At 37.9% G+C, this 26,894-nt stretch overlaps 1 protein-coding gene across 1 annotated transcript in view; it reads left to right on the forward strand.

Moving 5' to 3' along the window:
* The window catches only part of PRKD1 (protein kinase D1), a 333,970-nt gene that overhangs the window by 149,629 nt on the left and 157,447 nt on the right, over positions 1-26,894 (forward strand). Inside the window, exon 2 of the mRNA XM_060004736.1 lies at positions 21,970-22,108. Coding sequence (XP_059860719.1) covers positions 21,970-22,108 — 139 coding nt within the window. The remainder of the gene's footprint in view (positions 1-21,969; positions 22,109-26,894) is intronic.

Here is a 26,894-nt window from a genome sequence, read left to right on the forward strand (position 1 = left end):
TAAATTTTAATGATATAAAAGGTGTGGCATATAATTTACAAATAATAATAAAATGTACAATATCCTTTATTATAAATTCCAAATAGCCAGTTATATCTCACAGAATAACTTTGTCTTTTTTCCCCCTAAACTCTTGCATCCTGTGGATGCAACCTATGGTTGCAAATGATGAATAAATATAGTTCTGACATGACTGTTGGTTTATAATTTTTTTATATGAACATGAAGATGAAAATGAAACAACAAAGGTGGAGGTCAGAACTTCACATGCTCATCCGTGACATGAATGAGTTCTTTGCTGAGTTGAATAGCGGTTTTGAATACTGGAAGAAAATTTCCTGTGTGTGTATGTGTATGTGTGTGTGTGTGTGTGCACGCACGCATGTATGTGCTCTTCACGTGGCAGTGGCAGGTTTCAAGGGTAGCAAGAGAGGACAGACTCTAGTCTCCAGAGCTTGAATCACGTTTGCTTACATCGTGTTGGCCAAAGAAAGTCACACGGCCAATCTCAGTCAGAGTGAAGGCACTAAAAATTACAGGGTAACTGAATGGACATGGATACAGGGAAGGAAATAATTGCCAGTCATTTTATGTATTCATTCTATCATAGATGCATTCAGCTGCATCACAGAAAACCCACAGAACGATGTTAAACTATAGGGACATGTAAATGTATTTAGCACGGAGTTTGTAGGTAGGCATTTCCAGGGTCTCTTCTACTGCTCCACAGTATCAGGTTGAGGGATGGTATCTCTGTGGTTCTCTTGGCTTATCCTCTTTGTCATAAGATGGCTGCCCACATTCTAGACATCATGGCCTTATAAAACTTTGAATAAAGGCAGAAGGTATCTGAGAGGTCAGGGCAGTGAGAGAGCTTAATTTGCATGACCCATCCTTTCATTAGGAAGGAAAAAGTGTTCCCAGAAGCAGCCAGTAGACTGCCCCTATGTGTCATTGGCCAGAATTAGGTCACATGACCTCCCCTAGCTTTGGGTGACTGGGATACCAATTTTCAGGCTTTCTCCAAGAAGGATGGGAATAGCTCTGAGGGATAGGCAACTATGACTGAGCAGACCCATTAATAGCCTAGGATACTATAATTAAGAGTCAAGTCAGTATCCCCTCTCATGCACTTGTATGACTCAGTTCAAGGATTAGAGGAACAGCAGAGTTTAGTTTGCATAGCTTGGGTCATGTCATCACCCCTTTACCAGAGGAGGAAATGAACTGCTCCTTTTTTTGTACATCTAATGGACCAAAGATGTGATAGTAATTTCCTCTACCAAAAAGTGAAATGCTATTTCTCCAAGAGAGGGATGGATATAGAATGACAAAAACCACTACACCGCCATCATAGGACATATTCTCCATTATGGGGGATAGATCTTTTGAATGGGAAGATACACTTTTCTGACTAACTAGAAGTAACTTCTCTGCTACATCACATACTCTCCTGACACAAAAATGTATGATTTGAAGTTATGGTAAGCTAAATAAATGTTAAAATCCATAGATGATTTTTCACAAATTTGCTTTGCTAGAATGAACTGATTCTCTTCCTGGGTGTCCCTTGGTTCACATTTGTTAGAATATTGATCACACCTCTGAGGGAGACTTATAATGAACTGTGATGCAGTGAACCTTGTTCCATACAGTGCAAGGACGAGGTAATAATTCCTTTGGCAGTTCCTCAGACTGTGCCTCGTGATACCTCTTTTATTGTGATCTGGAATACATTTTTCTAATATCTTTTGCTCTGTAATTTTTCATGTGTGCATGGTATACATACCAACGAATTCTGCCAGCAACTAATTAAATTTTCTCTAAATCAATCTTGCACATGCAGGAGGAAAATAAATATTTGTGATTAAATAGGGGTTTAGAGGTATAGGGTTTCATCTTTCAGTTGCTGTTTTTATATTGTCTCCTTGTCTTATTTATTATTATTTTTTTTTTGCGGTACGCGGGCCTCTCACTGTTGTGGCTTCTCCCGTTGCGGAGCACAGGCTCCGGACGCGCAGGCTCAGCGGCCATGGCTCACGGGCCTAGCCGCTCTGCGGCATGTGGGATCCTCCCGGACCGGGGCACGAACCCGTGTCCCCTGCATCGGCAAGCGGACTCTCAACCACTGCGCCACCAAGGAAGCCCTCCTTGTCTTATTTACTAGTAAGTAAGTATAGGGACTTCCCTAGTGGTACAGTGGTTAAGAATCTGCCTGCCAGTGCAGGGGACATGGGTTCGAGCCCTGGTCTGGGACGATCCCACATGCCGCGGAGCAACTAAGCTCGTGCGCCACAGTTACTAAGCCTGCACTCTAGAGCCTGCGAGCCACAACTACTGAAGCCCACGGGCCTAGAGCACATGCTCCACAACAAAGAGAAGCCACTGCAATGAGAAGCCCGCGCACCACAACAGAGTAGCCCCTGCTCGCCACAACTAGAGAAACTCCACACGCAGCAACAAAGACCCAACGCAGCCAAAAATAAATAAATAAATTTATTTAAAAAATAATAATTATAATAATGTCGATTATTTATTACACTTTACTACATGCCAGGCCCTGTTTGACAACTTTACAGACAGCCACATGATTTATTTGCACATAGGTAAGGAAGATGACACCAAGCATGGGTCAGTAATGACCATTAAGTAATTGAGCTAAGTGGGCCTGACCTGTTCTTCCTGACCTCAGATGTGTTCGTAACCCCATGGTTCCATCTTGGTGCTGGGAACTGTACCGTGGTGGAGGAAGCACCCCAAATCTGTTGGTAGGAAATGCGTCCCTGGAGGAGCGACCCCTATATACCATCCCAACACGGACACATGTACACACATACAGACGTATCTGGTGTATGTTCCAACCTGAATAGGCTGTAAAATTGTATCCTGGAAGGCGGATCACAACCCATAGCTGGTTCTTTCCTGTCTCTGTAACTGCCTGCTTGTCATCCCTCCATTTTTCTCTCCTCCTTTCCTGTGTATTTGAAGAATGGGGCTACAGTCTGGCACATAATGTGGTATGAGCTGGCTGGCTAGAGAGTGGGAGAAGAGATAGCAAGCAAAGTAATTTTAGGAAAACAGCAGAACCAAGTCCTTCTGCTGTACAGTAGCTTTTTCCCCCTCCTTAATTATAAAGGGATTACACATATGTAGTGGAAAGTTTGAAAAATGAAAAAGAAAATCTTTCACAATCCCATTCCTAGATATATCTACAGTTAATGTTTTTCGATTCTCTTCAAATACTTTTTCTATGACTGCATTTAGTTTTAACAAAATAAGGGCGCCATTGTCTATATTATTTTATAATCTTCCTTTGCACTTACTGGAGCATCAAGACAAATTTCTCACAACATTAAATATTTCAGGTGGGGGGTGGGATGAATTGGGAGATTGGGACTGAAATATATACACTAATATGTATAAAATAGATAACTAATAAGAACCTGCTGTGTAGCACGGGGAACTCCACTTTGCTGTACAGTAGAAACTAACACAACATTGTAAAACAACTATACCCCAATAAAAAATAAAATAGTATGACTGTTGGGAGTAGACAAGTCTGGATGTAAATCTCCAGGCTATCATGTACTAGCTTTGCGTCCCTGGAAAAGTTGTGTCCTCCCTCTTAAAAAAAAATAAATAAAATATTTCATTTCCCACTCTCCATTCGTTTGTTCGTTCATTCAGAACGTATTTATTGAGAACTTCGTATATGATTGGCCTTGGATTTTAAAGGTGGCATAGTGGTACATTAGAGTGACTCAATTTATTTAATTTTCTATTAATGGCTATTGATTCACTCAATAGACAAATATATATTGAGCACCTATTATTAACCTGGCCTGTTCTAGGTGCTGAGGATATAGCAGTGAATGATGCAGATAAGATCCTTGCTCCTTGGAAGGTTACCCTGAGGGAAACAGTAGTCAGTCTCCATGTAAATATATGCACAGGACAGGTGAGGGCCTGTATGAGATCTGTTTGCATCAGATTTCCATCTCCTTGATATTTGTCAAAAGTCTGGTTCATTGATGGTTCTTGCCACTCCCATGTTCAGTGGTGACATGGATTAAATTCTCTTTATACAATACTGTCCTTTCAGTAGAATTTTTCAAAATGAAACATTAATGTTTTCTGCTTCATCTGCCATCTTGAACCAGAAGGCTTCTTAGCTTAAATGATTAGAAAGGTATTTCCTAATCAAATAAATATACTCATATTTCTTTCTGATTTATTTATTTAACTACTTATCTTATATTTAATTCCTTTAGTATGTATTTTGGTTGGTTGTAGAGATTTCAATTTATTTTTCCCCAATATTTTGAAATCCATGATCATAGTACATTATATGTATTCAGTAAATTGTAACTGTTACTCTAATTATTAATAGAATCAGAATATTCTGATTTCTATTGGGAAATATTTCAAATAGTAATTCTATAGCCAGATTACACAGTGCCCATAGACATATTTGTTACATTAAGTATTTGGAGTGGTTTTGGCATATATGTTTAGGAAGAATTGTATTTTTAAAGTGTAATTCTTTGAAGCTACTTACATTGAAATTATATAAAGTATACTGGCTGTAGGAACTTACAGAATGGAGTGAAGAAATTGTTCCAGAGAAGCAGTGAAACAAAATCCTAGACAAAGTCATGTCAATTCACAGATTAATGAAATATATTAATAACTGTTAGCTGTGAGTAGTATTAGTTTACATTTCAGTAATGTTCTCCAGATCAATAAAGTGTGTCATTTCATAACTAAGAAAGAAAATTATATTCTAAAGTAGATGTCAAAATAGCCTATTCTTAATAGTTTTGAAATAAATGAAAATTTTCTCAATGAATAATGAGGGGAACTAGTGTGAAGATGTGCTGTTTATGGAGCATTCATTCAACGATTGTTTATTGACTATCTGCTCTGAGCCTGGCCTTGTCCTGGATACTGGGATAGAGCAGTAAACCAAACACATAGTTTGTGCTCAGATGAGGTCACGTTTTAGTGATCAGAGAGATACGATACGTGCACGTGATGAGATTATAACATAAACATATTTGGGCATATACCGGTACCAGATGGTATGTGCCAGTGGACTGTTAGGTGGAAGAGTGTTTCAGGCAAAGGGAACAGCAAGAATGAAGACCATGAGGCAGTGTGCCTGGTAGTTGAAACGCCCCGAGAAGAGTGACTGAGGGGAGAGTGGAGAGTAGTAGTTGATAAGAGAGAGAGGTGAACTGAGCCAAGATCGTGTCGTTTTCTATTGATTTTGCGAATCAGCATATTTAGTTTTCCTTGCTTAATCTAAAGTTTTATAGAGGTGATAAGGACAAGATTCTCTGATAAGTCAACTGAGGAAATACCCATAGTGGCACAAAAACTGAGAATTAGGTCCCGGATGCCTGGAGTTTCTATATTGGGGAAACATGCTTCTCCAGTGTGAGCAGTCTGCCAAAGTCATTGTAAACATTTGAGTGTTCGAATATGTCTGGGCTGTAACCTCTGCAGGGAAAGGAAATCCTGATTTCTAAAAATAAAGACTGCTTTTATTTTAAGAGTCAAAGGGGAACAGACTGTCCCAGTAAATACAGGCCATTGGCATGTTTTAATTGTGAAATTAGAACATGAAGAGAGATCATCACTTTAAATCCGTGGATCGCTAGATACCACTTTTTTTTTTTTTTAGACACCACTTTTTAAAATGTCTCCGAACATATTTTATAACTTCCATCGAGAAGTCATGAATTGGTTTTCAGTATTGATAGGTTGGTAATGTTAAAGGAAAATGAAACAATAGTTAAATTCCTCTAATACTTTTGTGAGGTGAAATAGCTCGCTTTGTTGTGACTTATAAATTTATTCATGCATTCAGTACTTCATACTGAGCACATACTATGTACCAGACACTGTTCTAGGCTCTTAGATTATAATAGCGAATAAGATGGAAAAAGCCCCTGCTCTAATGGAATGTATATCCTAGTTGGGAAACAGATACTAATTTTTAAAAATGAAGATAGATACATTATATAACTTCAGATAGTGATGACTTCTCGGAAGCAAAAGGAGGCAGGATAAAAGAAATCAGTTAGAGGAGCTGTCGTTTTACTTAGGGTGGTCAGGGAAAGCTTCACTGAGGAGGGGACGCTTGAGCAACATGAAGGAATTAGTCATGTGAACCTCAGGAAAAAGAGTATTTCAAGCAGGAGGAGGAGAGCAGGTGCACAAGCCCAGAGGAAGAATTTTTTATGATTTATTTGAAGAACAGTAATGGGGCCAGTGTAGAGGAAGAGTGGTAGAACATGAGAGCAGAGAGGTAATAGCTGGGGTAAGAGCACTGTGGGCTCTGGTTACCACTGTGGGATGGTTTTAAGTATGAAGACAAGCCATCAGAGGGCTTTGATCTGATACTTGTTTTAAAAGGATGACTCCAAGTCCTGTGTGTAGAATAGACCGTGGGATCAAGAGTAGAAGCAGGTAGCTTGAGCAGTTATTGGGTTTTGGATGAGAGATGGTGGCTCGGACTAGGGACATGGCAGTGGAGATGGTGAAAATTTTTAAATTTGGAGTATATTGTACTTTTTTGTAGAGCTAACAGAATTTGTTGATGGATCACACATGAAGCAAGAGAGAAAGAGGAAACTTAAAGATGTTTCTAAGGCTTTTGACCCAACAGCTGAATGTTGGTGCCATTCCTTCAGGTGTGAGCAGCAGGGAGGACATCAGGAGTTCCACTGTGAACACGTGAACGTGAAGACCTCATAGATATATCTATGCAGAGATGTTGAGTGTTGTTAGATTGATCGGTCTGTGTTTCGGGGGAAAGCTCATTAACAGAGATGGACATTTGTATCACCAGACTCAGAGTACGATGGTACAAATGTCTATCATCATTAAAGCCAGAAGACTGGATGAGGTCCTCTAGGAGAGTGATTATAAATAGAGAAAATAAACTTCCTGAAGAATGAGCCCCGAATGCCGTAGCATCTAAGAGGTTGGAAAGAAGAGAAAGTTTTGGTAAACATGACTGAAAAGTTATAGCTTATCAGGTAGGAGTAAAAGCAAGAGAATGCACTATTGCAGAATCAAGGGAAGAAGGTGTTTTGAAGGAGGAGGAAATGAATCACTGAGTCAAGTTCTGCTGAGATGTTGCCTATGAGGACTGAAAGTCACCCATGGAATCTGGCAATGTGAAGGTCATTGACAGTCTTAAGAGATTGGCTTGAGAGTAGAGGCTGGGCAGACAGCTTGCCTGCAGTCACTTCAAGTGAGAGTGTATGCATTGAGCACCAGTACTTCTTGTGAGGAGAATTTCTCTAAATGGGATGAGGGAAATGGGATGGACTTTGGAGTGCAATACATCTTGAGTGTTTTGCTGGCAATCTGAATCTGATTGTTGAGTTTGAAGTTTCATAAAGCATGGTGTTCTGATTCTTACCATGTTCCAGTCTCAACTAATGAATTTCCTTTTCTATGAATTTGAAGTGAGATATCAAATTTCTTTTGATTCTCATTTTCTTGATTCTCTGTGTTCAGGAAATTACAGTTTGTTTTCAGTGCTAATATAATCACTATGGCACACATATATATAGTGAACTTTAAAATACCGTATTCAATTCAAATGTTTGTTTTAATTTTTATATGCACTCATTCCCTCCCAGTGAAAAGGAATATGAATTAGTGCAGTGACTGGATCTAGATGAAATGCCGTCATCACGGCTGCACTCTTACAAACTCCCAGTTGCTTTGAGAATACATTAGAGAATTTTGATAACTTGCAGTTGCTGGGCTATTCAGATCACCCAGATTTCTCAGATTTCACACTGTAAACTAGATTCCTTTCAAGAGGATTTTACTCTGCTCTCTTTTAAAGGCAAATAGAAACTTATCTCAAAATGTCTCACTTAAAACATGTTCCACACTGACTACCATCTTTACTGTGCTGTGATTAGTATAAGCAAATCATAGATCATAAAATACCAAGGGAACAGGATGAAGAATGGCAAGAAGTTAGCTTTTGGGGGATTGTCTGTGGTAACTAAGATAAAGTCATGAATTTTAGGCAGAGAAAATAGAGAGGATATCTTAGATTTTCATGAAGGTGGGGACTATTTGTCTATTGTTTACAACTGTGTCTCCAGGCACCCAATAAAATAAAAATATAAACTTGTACTGGAATAACTTATGTCACAAGGTATTAGTATAGCTATTGGCAGGCTAGCTATCATTGTTTTTCTTCTTGAAAGTACAAGTTATTTTATATTAGCATACATATGTATTTATAGATGACCTTTGAAATGTATGAAAAATGAAAGAAACTAACCTACTTAATGCTAAGTCATAGTATAGGGTTTCACCTTTATATTCATCTGTACTATCTACTCTAAATCAAAGAACACAAACAACTATAGTTGTTGTTTTTTTCCCCTCAATGTTTCATCCTTTACTTCCACCTCACTTGGGAGCCAGTGTACTTGCTCTCTCTCACCAGTTTTCAGATTTAGTCTTTGCAAGTTATCTATATCTGCCTTTATGAGCGACAGTATCAGAAGGTTGGTCAGTTTTGCTGGAAATATAATACATTTCTCTATGACCCAATAACTTGAATCAAGGTCCAAGGCATCACAGATATTTGTAAGAGCCTTTGCAGGTATCTTTTTAATATAAGCTTAGACAGGTCTTTGTAGCTGGGGTCAAAACCTTTTCTTGACAGAGAACTCAGCTGAGGACATCTGGCCACTTAGAAATGAATTGAAAGGCTAATTTATTAAATGTTACTTCTGGTGGGGTGGCAGGTGGTTTTATTATCTTTGGCCACTCCTGACTCTTCCAAAAGCTATAGCATTCTTTCCAGAAGCTGTATAGCATTTTACAAGGGGAGAAAAAATTCTTTCCTATCTTGGGGAACATCAAAGTAAATGAGAGAATGTTTTAATTTTGATCCTATAAATCAGATGCACTGCCTGCTTATCAGTACAAAGAAGAAAAAAAAATACACCAGCTCCTTGGGGATTTGGTTTTAAGGAAATGAGATTTTTATCCATGGAACCAAAGGATCATTAACAGCACAATCAGAACAATGGAATTCCGCAGTATGGACGCCAACATCCAAATCTATGGCCCTTGCTGGGTTCTAGTACAGTACTTGGAATTAACGCAGTAACATTACAGTATAAATAAATACAAGGAAGGGAGCTGTTTAAAAATCAGTTCATTTATTTTCACCAAAAATAGGTTAGTTTTGAAGAAACATATCTTACATATAATGAATATATGTAACAGAAAGTTCACAAAACTGGGAGTGAAGAAGGTCTTAGCCTACCTAGCCTTTTGAGTTCCAGGATGTGGCTAGAGTCAATTAGAAATTACATGAGCTGTATTGGAGCTACAAGGAGCCAAGGAGAAATAGCAGAACACTGAGCATGCCTGACGTATGCAGCTGAGTTGTCCCCCCTCTGGAGTTTTTGATGAAGAACAGAGTGGCTGGAAAATCTTGCTTTTATTATAGCTAACTTACTTATAACTAAATGTTGTAATTATTATCTATAATAACGACAACAGACACTTATCAAGCATTTACCGTGGATCTGGCCCTATTAGAAATACTTTACATATGTTCATTTAATCGCTACAGTGGTCCTGGGAGGCAATCAATCAATAAACAACTAAACAAGTATATGTGTGTATGTATTGAATATATATATATATTCATATACATGGATGATGTATATCACATATATACACATATAGGTGTCAAATATAGAAATATGATTTGGACACAAGTTTCTTTGTACACATTAATTATGATAATGTGCATGGTGGGTTTTCAAGAAGGGCATAGCGTATGACACATTTTCCAAATTTATTTCAAACCTTATTGTCATAGAGCTTCTCATGGAGTAAATACATACGCTTTGAGAGATATTAATTTAGTCATTGAACTCAGGTCTAGGTCTAAGTCCAGGGGATTCTTAAATGAATGAGTGTTTTGTTGGGTTTCATGTGGTATCAGAGCTACAAAGCAGCTCCTGCCGCAGGCTTTGGACCCAGTGCGTATGACTGTGGGATCTGAAGGGGTGATGGCAGCAATACTTTTTTCTACCCTTAATCAAAGGAGACTTAGAGCCATTATTTTTAAGGATAATAAAGAACATGTAAGATTTCTGCACAGATGCTTGCTCTGCTGGGAACTCCAGCCTCCTGCCACCCTCCATCTGAAGTTACTGAGTTTGAGCATTGGATCTGAGCTAAAATGTTATCTCTTCAGGGGAGTCTTTCCTAATTCCCTGCCTAGTCCTTTGTCATAGTCCTTGATTATATGCTATCTTAGAATGGCGCTCCATTTCTTTATAACATTGATCTCACTGTGCCGTTACACTCTAATTAGTGCTATATTGCCTCATGTCTGTCTCCCCTACTGTGTTCTCCTGCTTATACAGCCTCCCCTGACTTATCTCATGACAATGAGGACCATCTGTGGTTTGACTTATCATCATATCTCTAGCTAGGGACACAGTGCCTAAGTGTCTGCTTCATTCCTGAGTGAATGAAGAACCATGAGCCCTTGTGGTGTGCCCAATATCTGTACCTACCTCTTGTGAGAGGTGTTATGTGTATTCTGTGTGCTGTGGTGATCCAGGCAAGCTCTCGTCATGAGTGTTGGATTCATGACATCAGCTTTTCAATTTCATTTGGAAAGCCAGTGTCTATACTCATTCCTTTTTCCTCTAAGGCATATCATTCAGATAGCTTTGGTAAGAAAAGTATTTTACCTCCAAACTCTTAGGAAATGTCTATTTCTGTATTTATGACCTGAGGTTCTGTATTTATGATCCAGGAAGTTCTCCTCTCTTCCGCATCTATCTCCAGTGTTGTTATAATCCCTGATTTTTACATGTACTTAGATCTATCCCATTATTCTTTTTAATGAAAATTACCTAGAATAAAATTAATTTAGTAAAATTAAACATTTTATAACATGACAGTAAACAGTTAAAAAGGAGATGGTTTACTTATTTATTTAGTTATTTTGCTGAAGATTGATTTTTTTTAAACTGACTTTCATAAATTGGTAAACTGTTTATGGAGTCCGATAATTATTTGAAGTTAGTACCATCTTTAAGGATTACATATATACTTTGTTGCAAATGTGTGCTATTAAATCAGCATTTCCTAGTCATTGGCCTATGTATGTTTAATGTTAAAATTTAGTTTTAATATAATGGAAAATTATACTTCCTGCATCTGAAATACAAACCCAAATTGTGTACCCTAATAGAGTTAGCCTTTCTTTATCATCATCAATGAAGGTGGTATTCAGATGTACAAACTTAACAAATAAGAGTACATTTTATTTTTCAATTTTATTTTAGATAATTTAATGGAAATCTTTTCAAATGTATTATTCAATACTATGCATATGTTTCTTTTTATCTAAAAGGTCAATAATTCTGTAAATATTAGCTGCAGTTCCATGTAATGCAATACTCCTTTGAGGGTGGGATGCATAAGGCTAACAGCCCCTTGTCTTAATGACCTCAGCCAGTTTTTCTGCTGCTGTAAGCTGCCATTCTGCTGTCAGCCAGCCTTCAATGAGCTACCTCACTGTCACTACCCTTTTAATGACTTGTCTGTCTAGTAAGAACTGGAGATTGCCAGGGAGTAGCTGCTACAAAGCTCATTAAGCCATTTTACCTTGGTTTGTTCAGAATCCAAAATCTGGAGGCCTGGGTCTGTACTTTCTGGCCAAGAAAAGTGCTCAGTATTTGCAATTGTGAGTCACTGTTTGCTGGACATTTGGCTATTCTTCCTGCATTTTCTTTCTAAGAGAAGCAGAACTGAGAGGAAAGATCAAGGAGTATGTTTTAAGAGACTAGACCACTCACCTTGTTCTGGCATTACCTAGCATTGCCACCTTGGTAATATGTTCTGGGCATCAGTCTTCTTATCTCTAAATGACAAGATACATAATGCAGCAGTTTTTCTTTTCCAAAGTTAATGATTCTTAATTTTTGGTAAAACCTTTTTAGTTGCTGTCACAGTCTTCATTTTATCCAGTACATGCATCAATTATCGTTAGTTCATTAATGAGCAAACATGTAACCTTATTATGCAATGTAAAAAATCTACACTATGCTATAATGACAGTTTTATTCAGAGTGAGACAAAGAGTGTGAAGTACATTTTTTTCCATTTTCAAGCTGCACATCCACACGCCTAATTACTGTTGTGTGAATAATTTCACAGTGCCTACTAAGACTTCTAATAGCTATCACTGACTAGTAATCTGTCAAGCTATAATGCAGGATAATATGTTTTTACACAACAATGGTGAGGCTCTCATTAATTATTACCACCTATAATTGCTTGATGTGAACCTTTGTTCTAAAACTTAAAAATTATATACAACAAAATAATGATTTAAAATACTTTTAGGAAGTCTATATGCAGACGTTGCAGCATTAGCGTTAATGATGTATTAAGTCATTTCTTATTGCTTTTGTCTTTTTAATAGGTGACATATTATTCAAATTGAAATAGAATAAAAGTCTCTGCCCACAATTAAGCATCACACTTAGTCACATCTGCTGCCTTAAAGATAAGCATATAATTTATTAGACAGACTTCTTTAGCAATATCTGATACAGAACGTCAATATATGCCCAAGGAAAAAGAATTTATAGTCTAGCTTTATTCTCCAACGATATTGCAAGTTCAGGTTTTATGCATGTTCTATGTCTTGTAGTATATCTGACTTTCAGATCTCATAATCAAAATCTACCATTTCACCTTTAATCTAAACTTTAATTCCAGAAGATTTCAAGCAGACCTCTTTTTGATAAAGTATATTCTTTCTTTTCTCAGATACCTCATTCCTTTTACTTTTTTACTGTAAAACATATAGAGGGCAAGGCTAAGATCCAAATTTAAAATTATGAATGAAAATGATTGTTTAAACAAGGGAATTCTGAATTTAACGGAAAGGAGAAGGGCTAAGAAAAGGAGGTCTAAGCAGAAGAAAATCCGTGTTTCAGATTCTAGATTTGCCTGTAGGAAGGCAAGAGTGGAATAAACTAAGGTTCTGTCTTGAATGAGAAAAGGAAGTTTTTGGCGGTGGAGTGGAGAAAGGAGGACTAACTAGAGTGACTTGTTTCTAGGTTCGGACCTTGAAGATTTCTGAAGTTGATAGACCCCTGGTATTAGGCATACCTTTTCAAAGGCAGCATTGGGTTTGTGGAATGGGGAGTCATATGATTGCAGGTGCTTATGTGAGAGAAGAAACGACAGAGGAAGCAAGGCAAGGATTGTGATCGTTTGCCAGGGTGATCTGCATTTGGACAGTACGCCCATGGCCCAGAAAATAGCAAAGTCAAATGGAGAATGATGCTCTGCAGTGGACAACAGTGCCGTTTTTCATGGGTGGGAAATGTATAATGAATCTTCATAAAGTCAACACTGTAATTAATCATTTAGTCTTTATTTCAGAAACTGAAATTTTTCATAGGCTTTTAAAAGCTATTTCATGAAAGTAGGTATTGCAGATTTATTTATATGAATGACATCTTTCAGACTGAGAGATGAATGATTCAACCAGGGATCTCTAGGAAAATAGATTGCCACTAGGAAAGATAGTAAAGTGCTACCTTTAATAGTAGTTCTTAGTTATTTTGATTCAGCGCTATTCATTTTCTGCCCAGCTTGGGTGGCATTGGGTGGAGGAGGGAGGGAGGGGAAGAAAAAAGAAAGGTCTAAAAATTTTTTTCTGGTTTCTGTTTCCTAAGATTACATTCAGACACTAGTCACATAGCTATGTGGTCATAGTGTGGAATTCTTTTCAAGTGCCTCCTTTTGAGGATATGAAATCACCAAATAAAAGATCCTGTGCCCAAATTTGAACACATTTCAGAACTATGCCTGCAAATAATACAGATTATTCGCTTTTTCTTTTATGCTTTCGTTGACACATTATAACTTGTGTTTCTAAGTGAAAATTTAGTGTTCATGCTTTTAGTGGACTTGAACAATCTTATGATTTTTTTTTGTCATTATAGCTGTGGTGCTATGTACATGACACTCACCCAATGTTTATTCACTGTGTTGTTTTTTCATTTACTTAAATTTTTATACACTTAAATTTTCAATCTGTTATTAGATGCTTTTTAAAAAAGGGGATAGGTTTAATTTCCTAGGCAAAGTTAGTAATACAAGTTTATGACTCGTGTCTTAGTTCTCGCCCATGAGACCCCTTGGAAGGATCCAACTGATCTTAAGGATCTACTGCTTTCAGAACCATCTTTAAGTGCCTGCCCCTTCCTGCTTTTTACAGCTCAATGGCCGCATCACTCAGGTGCAACTCCTCCAAGGGAATCCAGAGATCACTCAGGTGCAACTCCTCCAAGGGGAATCCAGAGACATTTTCACCCAGTGGTTTAGGAATTCTCGTTAAAATAGTTGCTTACAAGGTGTCCATGTTGTCCTGTACTCCAGCAACAAAGGGAGGGTTTTGGTCAAGCTAGGAAGCAGTAGCACCTTTTTAATTTCTTTGCTCATTAAGGGTGACCAGTCATGGCACTACTTGTTGTAAACAGGAGAGTCCTTGGAAAATGACTTGGGAATCATCTTTGATGAGAAGAGTGCTGTATTCACCTGCCTGATGTGTTCTCTTATTGAGCAGAAAAACTTAATTTCAGGACTTTCATCACCTTTTAGCAAAAGTAAACTGCAGTGTATTTTCATTTCCTAATCAGGCCATTTCTCTCTTTCTTTTTCTGCTTGACTGAGTCATGGCTTAATTTATTTCTGATATTGCTCGTTCCTCGCCCTTTGCGATTGGCCTCAACTGTGGAAGAGCACCCTTTGTTCCCTAGAGTTCTCTTTGGCCAGGTCACATTTCAGCTACTCATTGAAACATATATTTATTCTACTCTGGAGCACATTGTCTGGCCAGCCAAGAATTTATAGTGAAATGTAACAGTAAATTGTGCTCTGTGGTCAAAAAATGCCAAATGATACACACAGCAGTACAGAGATTTCCAGCGTAGGGTAGAATTAAAGAGCTAAGGACCAGCGCCAGGATTGTTGGCCGTATTTTCACAGTGGCCAGGTTTGTTAGAGTCGAACTTGGAGAGAGCTTGAAATCACTTATCTCAGATGTTTGGGCTCACGACCACAAAGCCTCTGAGAAACACAGAACTGATCTTGTAATAAGCTCCAGCTGAGTGTACAAGCCTCCGAGCCTTTCTGAAAGCCTGTTTAGTTTAATGAGGGTTTTCAGATTTCAAAGCTCACACACCTTCACATAAAAACAGATGATTATGACCAAATTAGGGAATGTTGTTCCATGAGTGTTTTCCCCAATATGTTCTCTTCTCAGTTGTCAGGCATTGTTCCTTCACACTTTTCACCTTCCAGGCATCATTTTTAAATATAATTTTTGAAAGTCTTATTGTATATAGTTTCCATTCAAGCAGAATGTTACATTACATAAAAGAAAAGGTTTTCTCTTAACAGGGAAAGACAAATATGCATATATTTTATTCTGGTCAATAAAAAAAAGGTACAATCTTAAAAAAAATCGAACCCTTAACTTCTGCTGCCATGACAGCTGTCCCGAGAGGCTATATCTCCATGTTCACCCCTGTGCCCTGCTTCACAAGGCTCTACAACCTGTTTCTGAATGTCTTGTTAATGAAGAGAGAAAAGCCATGTCTGTGACCCAGTAGGAAGGAATGTGGGAGAGTGGCTATCCACACCTCAGTCATTTATATATTGGACAAACAACCTTCAAGAACATTTATAACACTAACTTCATTTTTTCAATTTAGCCTTTTAAAATAATAGCTTTAATGTGTGGCATATATTGGTATTATTCTACTTATTCTGATTTTTCCAAATGTTTTCTGAGTCACCCTTAGAAAGAAACATAATTGGGATGTGAGGCATTCAAGCCTTACTTGAATACCAAATCTTTGATTACACTATACCCATGGTCTTACAAAGAAGCACGACACAGAGTGTGATGTCCACATGTCAGCAATACAGGACCACAAGGGAATGGTATATACAGATGTCCAAGGGACATGTGCATAAAGGCCAGGTTGCGCTGATGAGCCAGCAGAATCCTTGTCTCCTAAGCCCCTCTTCAGTATTCCCACCTATTCTTCCACCACACAGGCTCATTGACAAGGTATTTGTTAGACGATGCAGTAAAGTTTAGCTCTTCTTTGGGGAAACAATTGCTGTTTCATCTCTTCCTTTCCAGCTGTTATTTTCTATTCACTCCAGCTCAAGTACTGAATCTCTTGAATTTTCTCTTCTCTCTTGAGTCAGAATCAGCTACCCATGGTTTTTGAAAGAATATGGTAAGAGGAAGTGTGCATTAATTAGTGTATTATATTTTGAAGAACATTTGTATTCCAATCAGGGACAATCCTTTAACAGTTAAAGTTTAACTCAGGATAGGTCAAACTATGTTTTGAGAGTTATATGATAATTATTAATTTTTAATTCTTATTTCATTAAATACACTTTGCATTTATTTCAATGTAATATTAAAAATGTACTCTTACTAACTATGGATGTTTTATTTTTCTTTAATTTACTTTTCTTGCAAATGCTATTTGCATAGAATTAAGTAGTCAAAAGTTTGGGTAGAAAAGATTGGTATTCTATATTTAAAAAGCACATGAGACTTTGGCTTTCATTCACAAGGAATATCTGGTATGGGACATACTCACCTGCCCCAAACAAATAGAAAATAATACAAAAATACATAAAATACCTGTTATAGACACTGGCCAACAGGCAATGCAGGGTGACCCCTGAGAAAAGGAAACAAGCAAGGTAGGTATTACAGTCATCTGAGGTTTAGTGCAGGGAGAGAGAACCCAAGAAGAGCCTAGTTCTGTGGCTGCATAGAGGAGACAGGTAATAGAGCTCAAGGTGCCCAAGTCAACAGAATTTTTAGGGGAAGAATACTGGAAAGGTAGGACCTATACAAAGGAAGAGCTCCAGAAATCTGGTTAAGGGTCCACTTGAATATTAGACTGAATACAAGCCCATAGGGTAAAAATCTATAAGGCAGAATAAAGAGCAACTGTTGGGAAGCTCTGAAATGAAAACTTTTCAGAGCCCATATAGGGCTGAGAGATGGTCTAGTTCCTACCAGACAAATAGAAGAGATTTCACTGAACATTTGAAGTGTTCTATAGAGATAAAGAGTCATGCATTAGTAGTGGGACTAAATTATCCCTAGAACAACTATTATTCTAGAGCTGCCATAACAAAGCTTAAAAGTAAGCCTTGAAAAGATAAAGCCAGTCTGCAAGTACCTTAATGTTTTGCCAAAACAAATATCAGTGTTCTTTAAAGGAAGACAACAATGTACAACTGCTCACATTAATTCATAAAATCTGGCATCTAATTTAAAAAACACAGGTATAAAAAAGCAGGAAAATGTGACCCATAACCAGGATTAAAAGAACTAATAGAAACAGTTCAGAAATGATAGAGGTGATGGACTTAGCAGAAAGGAACTTTCATGGTTACATGAAAATATGAGATGAAAGACTTGTACACTAAAAGATCTCTGAAAGAAATTTAAGCAAAGGCAAATAAATAGAAAACATCACATTATCATGTATTGGGAGAATTAATATTGTTAAAATGTCCATACTACCCCAAGCAACCTACAGATTCAATGCAATCCCTATCAAAATCCCAAGGCATTTTTTACAGAAGTAGAAAAAACAATCCTAAAATTCATATGGAATCACAAAAGACCCCCAAATAGCCCAAGCAATTATGAGCAAGAAAAATAAAGCTGCAGGCATGACACTTCCTGATTTCAAAATATATTATAGTAATCAAACAGTATGACATAAAAACAGATATATAGACCAATGGCCAGACCAATCAAGCAAAAAAGAGAGAGGACATAAATTACAAATATAAGAAAATAATAGACATCACTACAGACATTAAAGAGTGACAAAGGAATAATATGAAAAAACTTTTTGCCTGTAAATTCAGCAACTTGGATGAAATGAATTGGTTCCTTGAAAGATTCAAAATGCCAAAGCTCACCTAGAGGAAATTGAAATCTAAGTAGTGATATATCTATTAAGAATATTGAATATATAATTTTAATCCTTCCAAAAAAAAGATAATTCCAGGCTCAGATGGCTTTGCTAGAGAATTCTACCAAACATTTAAGGAAGAATTTATACCAATTTTATACAGATCTTCCAGAATATGCAAGAAATGAACCTCAATCCATATTTCTTACTTTATTAAAAAATTACCTCAGAGTGGATCATAGACCCAAATGTAAAACCCCAAACAATAAAATTTGTGGAATAAAACATAAGAAAAAACCTGTTACCTTCGGTTATACAAATATTTATTAAATATTAAACCAAAACCATGACCCATGAAGAAATTTTGATAAATTGGGTTTCATAGAAATTAAAAACTTTAGAAAATAAGGGGATGAAAAGACAAGCCACAGACTGGAAGAAAATATCTGTGAAACACGTATCTGGTGAACCGCTTTTATCTAGAATATATAAAGAGCTATCAGAACTCCACAATAAGAAAATAACTCAACTTTTAAAATGGGCAAATGAATTGAGCAGGTGGGTCTGTGTGTGTGTATGTGTTAAATAAGTACAAGGAATGATACTCAATATCATTAGTCACTAGGGGAAAGTAAATTAAGACTATGAGATACCATTATACACCTATTAGAATGTCTAAAATTTAACAACCCAACGTTGCCAAGCGCTGTCAGAGATGCAGAGCAACAGGAACTCTCATGCGTTGCTGGTGAGAATGCAAAATTGTATGGGCACTTTGAAAACGGTTTGGCAGTTCCTTATGAGGTTATCCAGATACTTCCATATGCCCCAGAAAAATAAAAACTTACTATGTTCAGGCAAAAACCTCTAAGTGAACGTTTATAGCACCTTTATTTGTAATAGTCAAAAACTGGAGCTAACTTAAATGCCCCTCCACTAATTGAGGAATAGATACACTGTGGTCCATCCATACACACAATGGAACAATCCTCAGCAGTGAAAAGGAGTAGATTAATGATGTATGCAACAGCATGGACAGATATCAGCTTCACTGCACTAAGTAAAGTCAGATTCAAAATTATGTATGTACTGTATGATACCATTTATATCGCATTCTTGAAAAGACCAAACTATAGGGACTGGAGCTGTTCTGTATCTTGGCTGTGTTGTGTATACTACATATACGGCATGTGGTTATGGTATACATCTTTCAAAACTTTCAGAACTGCACACTAAAAAGGGCAAATTTTACTGTATGTTTATTGTACTTTAATCAGCCATTTATAATAGCATAAAAATATAAAAACTTAGAGATAAATCTAGCAAATATATCTAAGACATGTACACTGAAAACTACAAAACATTTTTGAGAGCAATTTAAAGGAACCTAATAAATAGGGCGATATGCCATCTTGTTCATAACAAAATAGAAGTCTCCACATTGTTAAAATATAGATCTACCCAAGTTGATCTATGTTTCAATGTAGTATCATGGAAAAATCACAGCAGATTTATTTTGTAGAAATTGACAAAGTGATTCTAAAATGTGTATGGAAATTCAGAAGACCTGTAATATCCAAAGCAATCTTGAAAAGGAAAAAGATGGAGAGCTTACACTAACTGAATTCAGGCTTAGTAGAAAGCTCTAGTAATAAGTATAATGTGTTATTGACGTTAAGATAGTTATATACTCAAACATATATTTATATGCCCTGGAAATTCTTTTCCTAGATATTTACTCATAAGAAATGAAAACCATATACCCATCGAAACACTCATACATAAATGTTCATAGATTTATTATTTGTAACAGCCACAAATTGGGGGAAAAATACGAATGTCCATCTGTGGGTGCACAGATAAGCAGTTATCCTAGATCCACAAAATGAAATGGTAATAACATAATAAAAACAGGTGAATCTCAAATACCTTATGTGTAAATGAGTCTCAAAAACATAATGAGCAAAAGAAGCCAGCCAAAAAAAGAGTACATAGTGCATGTTGTATGATTTCATTTGTATGAAATTCTATAGCTGGCTAACTAATCTTTGCTGACAAAATAAAACTGTGTTGAGTCAAGATTGTGGGTAGCATCAACTGCAGGGGGTACAATAAAACTTGGGGGGTTGATGAAAATGTTTCATGGCTCGGTTGTGATTTTGGTTTCATGCGTGCCGGGGCAAGAGTCAAAACTCATAGACTTATATCCATTTTATTTATTGTAAATTACACATCAGATGAGGTTGATTTTTAAAATAGTACATGAACTATTTGTTGCTGTAGTTTAGAAAATGGTATTTTAGTTTCTCCCTTTCCTTGCACTCTAATAATATTATGGGAGAAATTACCAAAAAAAGGGAACTATTATTTTTGTTTTAATTAGCGCAGTGGAACAGTGACATCATTTCAGCTGTTACATTTTATTTTACAGAAGCCAACTTTACTAAGTGATATGCAGAAGTAGTTTTAAGCCTGGTTGTCAGCAGACTCTTAAGAGCAAGAGGATGTTCTGTATATACTTATTTTTAATTCACACAAAATGTCTTACATGATTGTAGCCCCTAGTTTTATTAATAAGAAAAATAAGGAAGAATGCATCATATATTGTATTTATCTTCAGAAGATCTCATATTCTGGACATTTCTTCATGACAGTAGCTCCTTAAAAGTCAACCTTTATTGACATATGTGTCAGAAATATCACAAGTTTCAGGAACAAGACAATTTTCTCTCCTTGACTTATGACCTTTTTCCACACATGGCAAATATCAATTTATAAAAGAAATAACAACTGGTAATTATGTGAAAATATCATATACAAGAAAAGAGCCCTTTTCACATACGTATTAGCCTAGGTTGTTTGTTTTAATAAAAATATTCAATGCTAATACAGACGGATCTTTGCTTACACTGTTCCTGAGATTGTGGTTTGTGATAAGTTTGAAGTTGGCTTTAAGATTCTTAAGGATGTTCCTACCCTTTGATCAAATAATTCTACTTTTAAGATGGAATTCAACAACCAGGACTATGGTTTGAATTTAGAGTACTTTCTTGCATTAGAAGGAAGAGGAAATGAAAGGAATAATATTAATTGTTGATATTCTAATAGTTATTGTTAATATCGGAATTTTTTAGGTTTCTCATTAGAAAATATCATTCATTTAGCTTTCATTATATGCCTGCTATTGGGAGATAGTCTTGAGTAATAAACTCTTGGATTTATCCCTGTGAGGAGAATATAAACTATGTATACTTAAAACGAATTGACTTCTAGCTATTGTACTTGTCTATTTAACCTAGATTGCATGAAAACTAAATGCAATGTATGGGCAGCAACAAAAGGGAGAGTTGGGTTGTCTCCTCTGGTGCTTTCCGGATCAAAGAATCTAGATAACACCTCTGCCCACACACAGAACATGTTTAGATTTATTGAGTCATCTCTTATTTTTGAATATGCCAAAATGGACTGACCGTTTTTTTTTTTTTGGCAAATAAATTGCAACAATATTTGTAATGGAATTGTAACAAACTCCCATTTTAATGTAATTGAATTGCTATAAATCATGTGAAAATGCACAGTTCTTACCACCTGTTGTATTTCTTAACTGCCTTACTGCCAGGACTTTCTTTGAATCTTATCGCAGATTCTCTTGTTTTCTTGCTCTCTAATTAGAAGATCATTTTGTCATTATTGCCCTTATGATATGTGATTTCTTTCCTCCTGCTTTGGAGTCATGTCAATATCAATTTGGCCATTCATTTTTATTTTTTGATGTTCTAGATATTTTGAACTTTTCTAATTAGCTTGTGTTGGTGCCCTGACATGTGTTTATTTGGTTTTGATTAAATTTAGGAAGATTTTGACATTTAACCTGTTGTGGTATTTGTATTTACAGTTCCCTGAATGTGGTTTCTATGGAATGTACGATAAGATCCTGCTTTTCCGCCACGACCCTACCTCTGAAAACATCCTTCAGCTGGTGAAAACGGCTAGCGATATCCAGGAAGGCGATCTTATTGAAGTTGTCTTGTCAGGTAGTATACTTTTTCCCTCTATCCATAGATAAATAATTTGTATCTGGAGAATTCTTGGCCATACGTTTTTAAGGCAGCATAGAAAGCGTACATCAAACCCGGCCCCATGAGGACATTTTAGGGCTCTGTCTATATGAACTTCCAAAATTATTTTGAAAAAAGCAAAAGGTTTCCCTTGAATTGGCTGTTTCCCTAGCCAGTCCTGTCCCAGTCACTTCTCCCAACTTCACGCTCTCCCCAGGCTTCCAACAACACACATGAATACCTTCATGCATTACCTTAGGTCATCTGGAAGAGCAGTAAAAGCCAACAAAAACAAACTCACCAATGGTGAAGCTAAGACAGATGTCAGGGCCCCAAATGTACTGAGTGTCTGGAAGCCAAGGGCTAGGGAACGATTGCTTTAGTCGAGTCAGAAATCCATTAACTACTAGCCAAGACCAAGGTGGAAACCAGAGCTCAGGAGTTATAGCAGGTCAGGCTATGCTGTGTGACTTTATCTAACTCACTCCCTAAGAAATGGCTGTGTTTCCCTCTGCCCAGATTTATATTTCTTGTTTAGGATTTAGAAGTTAGTAATCAGACTGTGCCTGTCAATACAGAAAAAAATTAACTTTTTAAAAATATGCCAGAGAACACCTGTAGCAGGGATCCTAACAACAATGATCAGTGCAATATTCTGAAGAGGTACAGATGTTTATTGTTTATTTTTGTTAAAATTGAGTCATTATTGAGAAACACAGATTACATTGCTCTTTCTCCCTTCTTTGCTTGCTATCCCTTTGACTAAAGGAAATTCATTCGCTTTAAAAATGATTCTAGGCTCCATTTCCTCAAGTTCCAGAGCCCAGTACTTGGATGCACTGATTATAATTCACTTGGTCTTTGTTTTGATTCAGTCCAATTCATGTTGTCTGTATTGATCTATCATTATGACAGGTCCTGGGATTGCCCCACTTTCATTGGGTAGATAGATCCTATAAAACAACTTGGTTTAGCTAGATAAGAGTAATAATTTTCCTGTTGTTTATAAGTTTGCCTGTTGCTAAACAAACCAAAAAAGGAAAAGTTTTCATTTTTTAAATTTGGGGGGTGGGGGTAGAAATCACTTGCTTTGAGTTCTCCTTTTTACTTTCCTCTGGCTCTTTTGACATTGGCTCACCGAGCCTGGCCACACAAAACTAGTGCCTAGACATGTTGTTCTTTAAGTTTCCTGTTTCTGAACACTAGGGGCTGCCTGAAATAAATTATTCAAGGACATCATACACCAGATCTATTCTCACCATGATTCATATTAGACTCATAGCAAGGCGGCTTCGTGAAGAATGTGCTTTGAGTCTTTTCCCTGTGGCCGTGTCCAGAAATATATGAATATTTTCAAGATTGCATTTCGAAATTATTTATTTTTCTTTTCATTTTACTTTTGTTATCAAGCCCTTCAGAGTAGTACCAGACAGATCGAATGCAAGCTGTGTGTGAGTGTTCCTGAGGTGGGGAAGAGGTACTGCCCGTTTGCATGTTATTCCCACGCCCTCCGTGAGCCAGACCTGCTCTGCCCCACGTTGACGTGATGCAGCCCTTTGGAGGGCCCCTGGGCACAAGGATCAGCGTTCTGCTTTTCCTCTCCGTCTTTGCAAGCCCAGAACCTCATTGTGCCTACACTCCACTTCTTTTGCCATCCACCCTTTATGTTCTGTGTCCTGCCTCTCCTGTGTCCCTGGCCACAGTGCTGAGGGGGCATTTAAAGGCAGCCCTTTTCCTCACCTGCTGTTGCAGCACCTGGCTCAGGAAAGCCTCTCCTACTCTGTCAGGAGCTATCTGGTTGCTAATTAAAAGGAGCCATTTTATAACAGCCTGATTCCAATTTTGAAGCTTGAACCTTTGAACCCTTTTCACACTCCACATAGTTGCACTTCACCTTAAATTATTCATATATATACACACACACATTCAATTATGTTTAGATCTCCAGCATTCACCTGTAACTTCTTTGGTATTCTCCTACCACTCTAACACTCAGCATTGTGATTTTCTCAATACATGGTAAAAATGTTTTTCCTGGGGCTTCCCTGGCGGCGCAGTGGTTGAGAGTCCGCCTGCCGATGCGGGGGATGCGGGTTCGTGCCCCGGTCCGGGAAGATCCCACATGCCACGGAGCGGCTGGGCCCGTGAGCCATGGCCGCTGAGCTTGTGCGTCCATAGCCTTTGCTCCGCAACAGGAGGGGCCGCGGTGGTGAGAGGCCTGCGTACCGCAAAAAAAAAAAAAAAAATTTTCCTTAAAAGCTCCCAGTCCTCCATATTACAACCCTGTTTCCCCTCACAGCGCTTACCTTTGCTGGTTGTTGTCAGTCACCTTCAGTGTAACTACAGACCTGACCTCACCAATAAGGTGTGGCCCCCGCTCTGAGATCTGCACTTGAGCGGCACCCCTCCTCCATCTTGTCAATTGCCACCAAATGCACACACCCATTCCCTGTCTTTTTCACTTTAGCTTTTAATCACTAACTCCCTACCATTTTTGGACTATATTTTTCCCTTTCTTCTTTGCCCACAGCACATGGCCCACTATATTCATGTCTTACATCACTTTGATGCACTCTCGACTACTTGGTTATTCTCTTATACCTTAGCAGGCCCTGCTATACCTGTCTGTAATCTGAATTACTTTAACATCCATTTTTGCCATTCCTGTTCCTGAGCCACACATGCCTGCTAGACACACGGTCCCTTGCCGACATGGCCCAAGGCAGATATGTCTTTCACTTGGCTTTACTGTTGTTTCTCAATCTTCTTCTCCCCCCATCCTTTTGTTACCATAGACATGAGGTTCTGAGTAAACATATGTGGGTTGCTTAAGTGACTATAGGCTATCACATTAGAAGTTATCATGTATACAAAATTTTGTAAAAATACTGATTTGTTGTAAAAATATTGTTTTTAGATATAGACTCAAAACTAAACTGAAATTCAAGTCTCCTTGGTGTGCATTTACCCAGCCCTGACAAGAAATTAGTGCCTGTGATATGGGCAGGATTGTATCGTATTATAATGTGAGGCAAGACAAATGATAGCTACTAAGACACTTCAGGACATCGTGCAAAGGAGCTCATAAGCATACTCATTCCTGAACCAGTCCCTGAAGAGAATGGATGCTATGACTGGCCAGAGAAATGTGCCATTTCCTGGAGGTGTGGTTAAGGACCAGCTTCATTCAAAATGCAGCAGATAAGCGGGGTAGAGGAGCAAGACACTGAACATCCGCTCTGTGGCCTTTTGACCAGCTCCAGAACATAAACATGCTCTGGAAATTTTCCTCCTACAGACTATAAATATTTTACTGTTAAAATTCATTTCTCCATATTTTCTATTTTTCCTCATTAAAAATTAAATTTGGAGAACACAGCAGGTGCCTCATCACCTCTTGCTCTCATTGGAGGAGTGCTCACATTCTCAGGAAGCTGCACATGAGAGAGGTGCTTTTGCGGAAGCCAGCAGTGTCTGGTCCAGCCTCCTCTGGGAGCGGGCAGGTGGCGACCCCACGCTAACCCACACAATTCTGTCCCGATCCGCAAATTTTCACACGGTGCCCAGACAGCTGTGTGGCTAACAGGGTGTTGGTGCTCTGGGCGGGTGTCAGACCTGTGCCTCTGAGGTGGGAGAGCTGAGTTCAGGACATTGGTCCATCAAAGACCTCCTGGTTCCACGTAATATTAAACGGCACAAGCTCTCCCAGAGATCTCCAGCTGGTAAGTAAGACCCAGCTCCACTCAATGACCAGCAAGTTACAGTGCTTGACACCGTATGGCAAAAAAACTAGCAAGACAGGAACACAACCCCACCCATTAGCAGAGAGGCTGCCTAAAATCATAATAAGGCCACAGACACACCAAAACACATCACCAGACGCCATCCTGCCCACCAGAAAGACAAGATCCAGTCTCATCCTCCAGAAGACAGACACCAGTCCCCTCCACTAGGAAGCCTACACAACCCACTGAACCAACCTTACCCACTGGGAGCAGACACCAAAAAAATGGGAACTGCAAACCTGCAGCCTGCGAAAAGGAGACCCCAAACACAGTAAGTTAAGCAAAATGAGAAGACAGAGAAACACACAGCAGATGAAAGAGCAAGGTAAAAACCCACGAGAACAAACAAATGAAGAGGAAATAGGCAGTCTACCTGAAAAACAAGTCAGAGTAATGCTACTAAAGATGATCCAAAATCTTGGAAATAGAATGGAGAAAATAAAAGAAACGTTTAACAAGGACCTAGAAGAACTAAAGAGCAAACAAACATCAATAGGAATCAATAGCAGAATAACTGAGGCAGAAGGACGGATAAGTGACCTGAAGAATAAAAAAGTGGAAATTACTACTGCAGAGCAGTATAAAGGAAAAAGAATGAAAAGAATTGAGGACAGTCTCAGAGACCTCTCGGACAATATTAAACACACCAACATTCGAATTATACGGGTCCCAGAAGAAGAAGCGAAAGAAAGGGACCGAGAAAAAATTTGAAGAGATTATAGTTGAAAACTTCCCTAATATGGGAAAGGAAATAGGTAATCAAGTCTAGGAAGTGCAGAGAGTCCCATACGGGATAAATCCAAAGAGAAACATGCCAAGACACATATTAATCAAACTATCAAAAATTAAATACAAAGAAAAAATATTAAAAGCAGCGAGGGAAAAACAAGAAGTAACATACAACAGAATCCCCATAATGTTAACAGCTGATCTTTCAGCAGAAACTCTGGAAGCGAGAAGGGAGTGGCAGAACATAT

This window comes from Delphinus delphis, chromosome 2, assembly GCF_949987515.2.
Source record: "Delphinus delphis chromosome 2, mDelDel1.2, whole genome shotgun sequence".
NCBI lineage: Eukaryota > Metazoa > Chordata > Mammalia > Artiodactyla > Delphinidae > Delphinus > Delphinus delphis.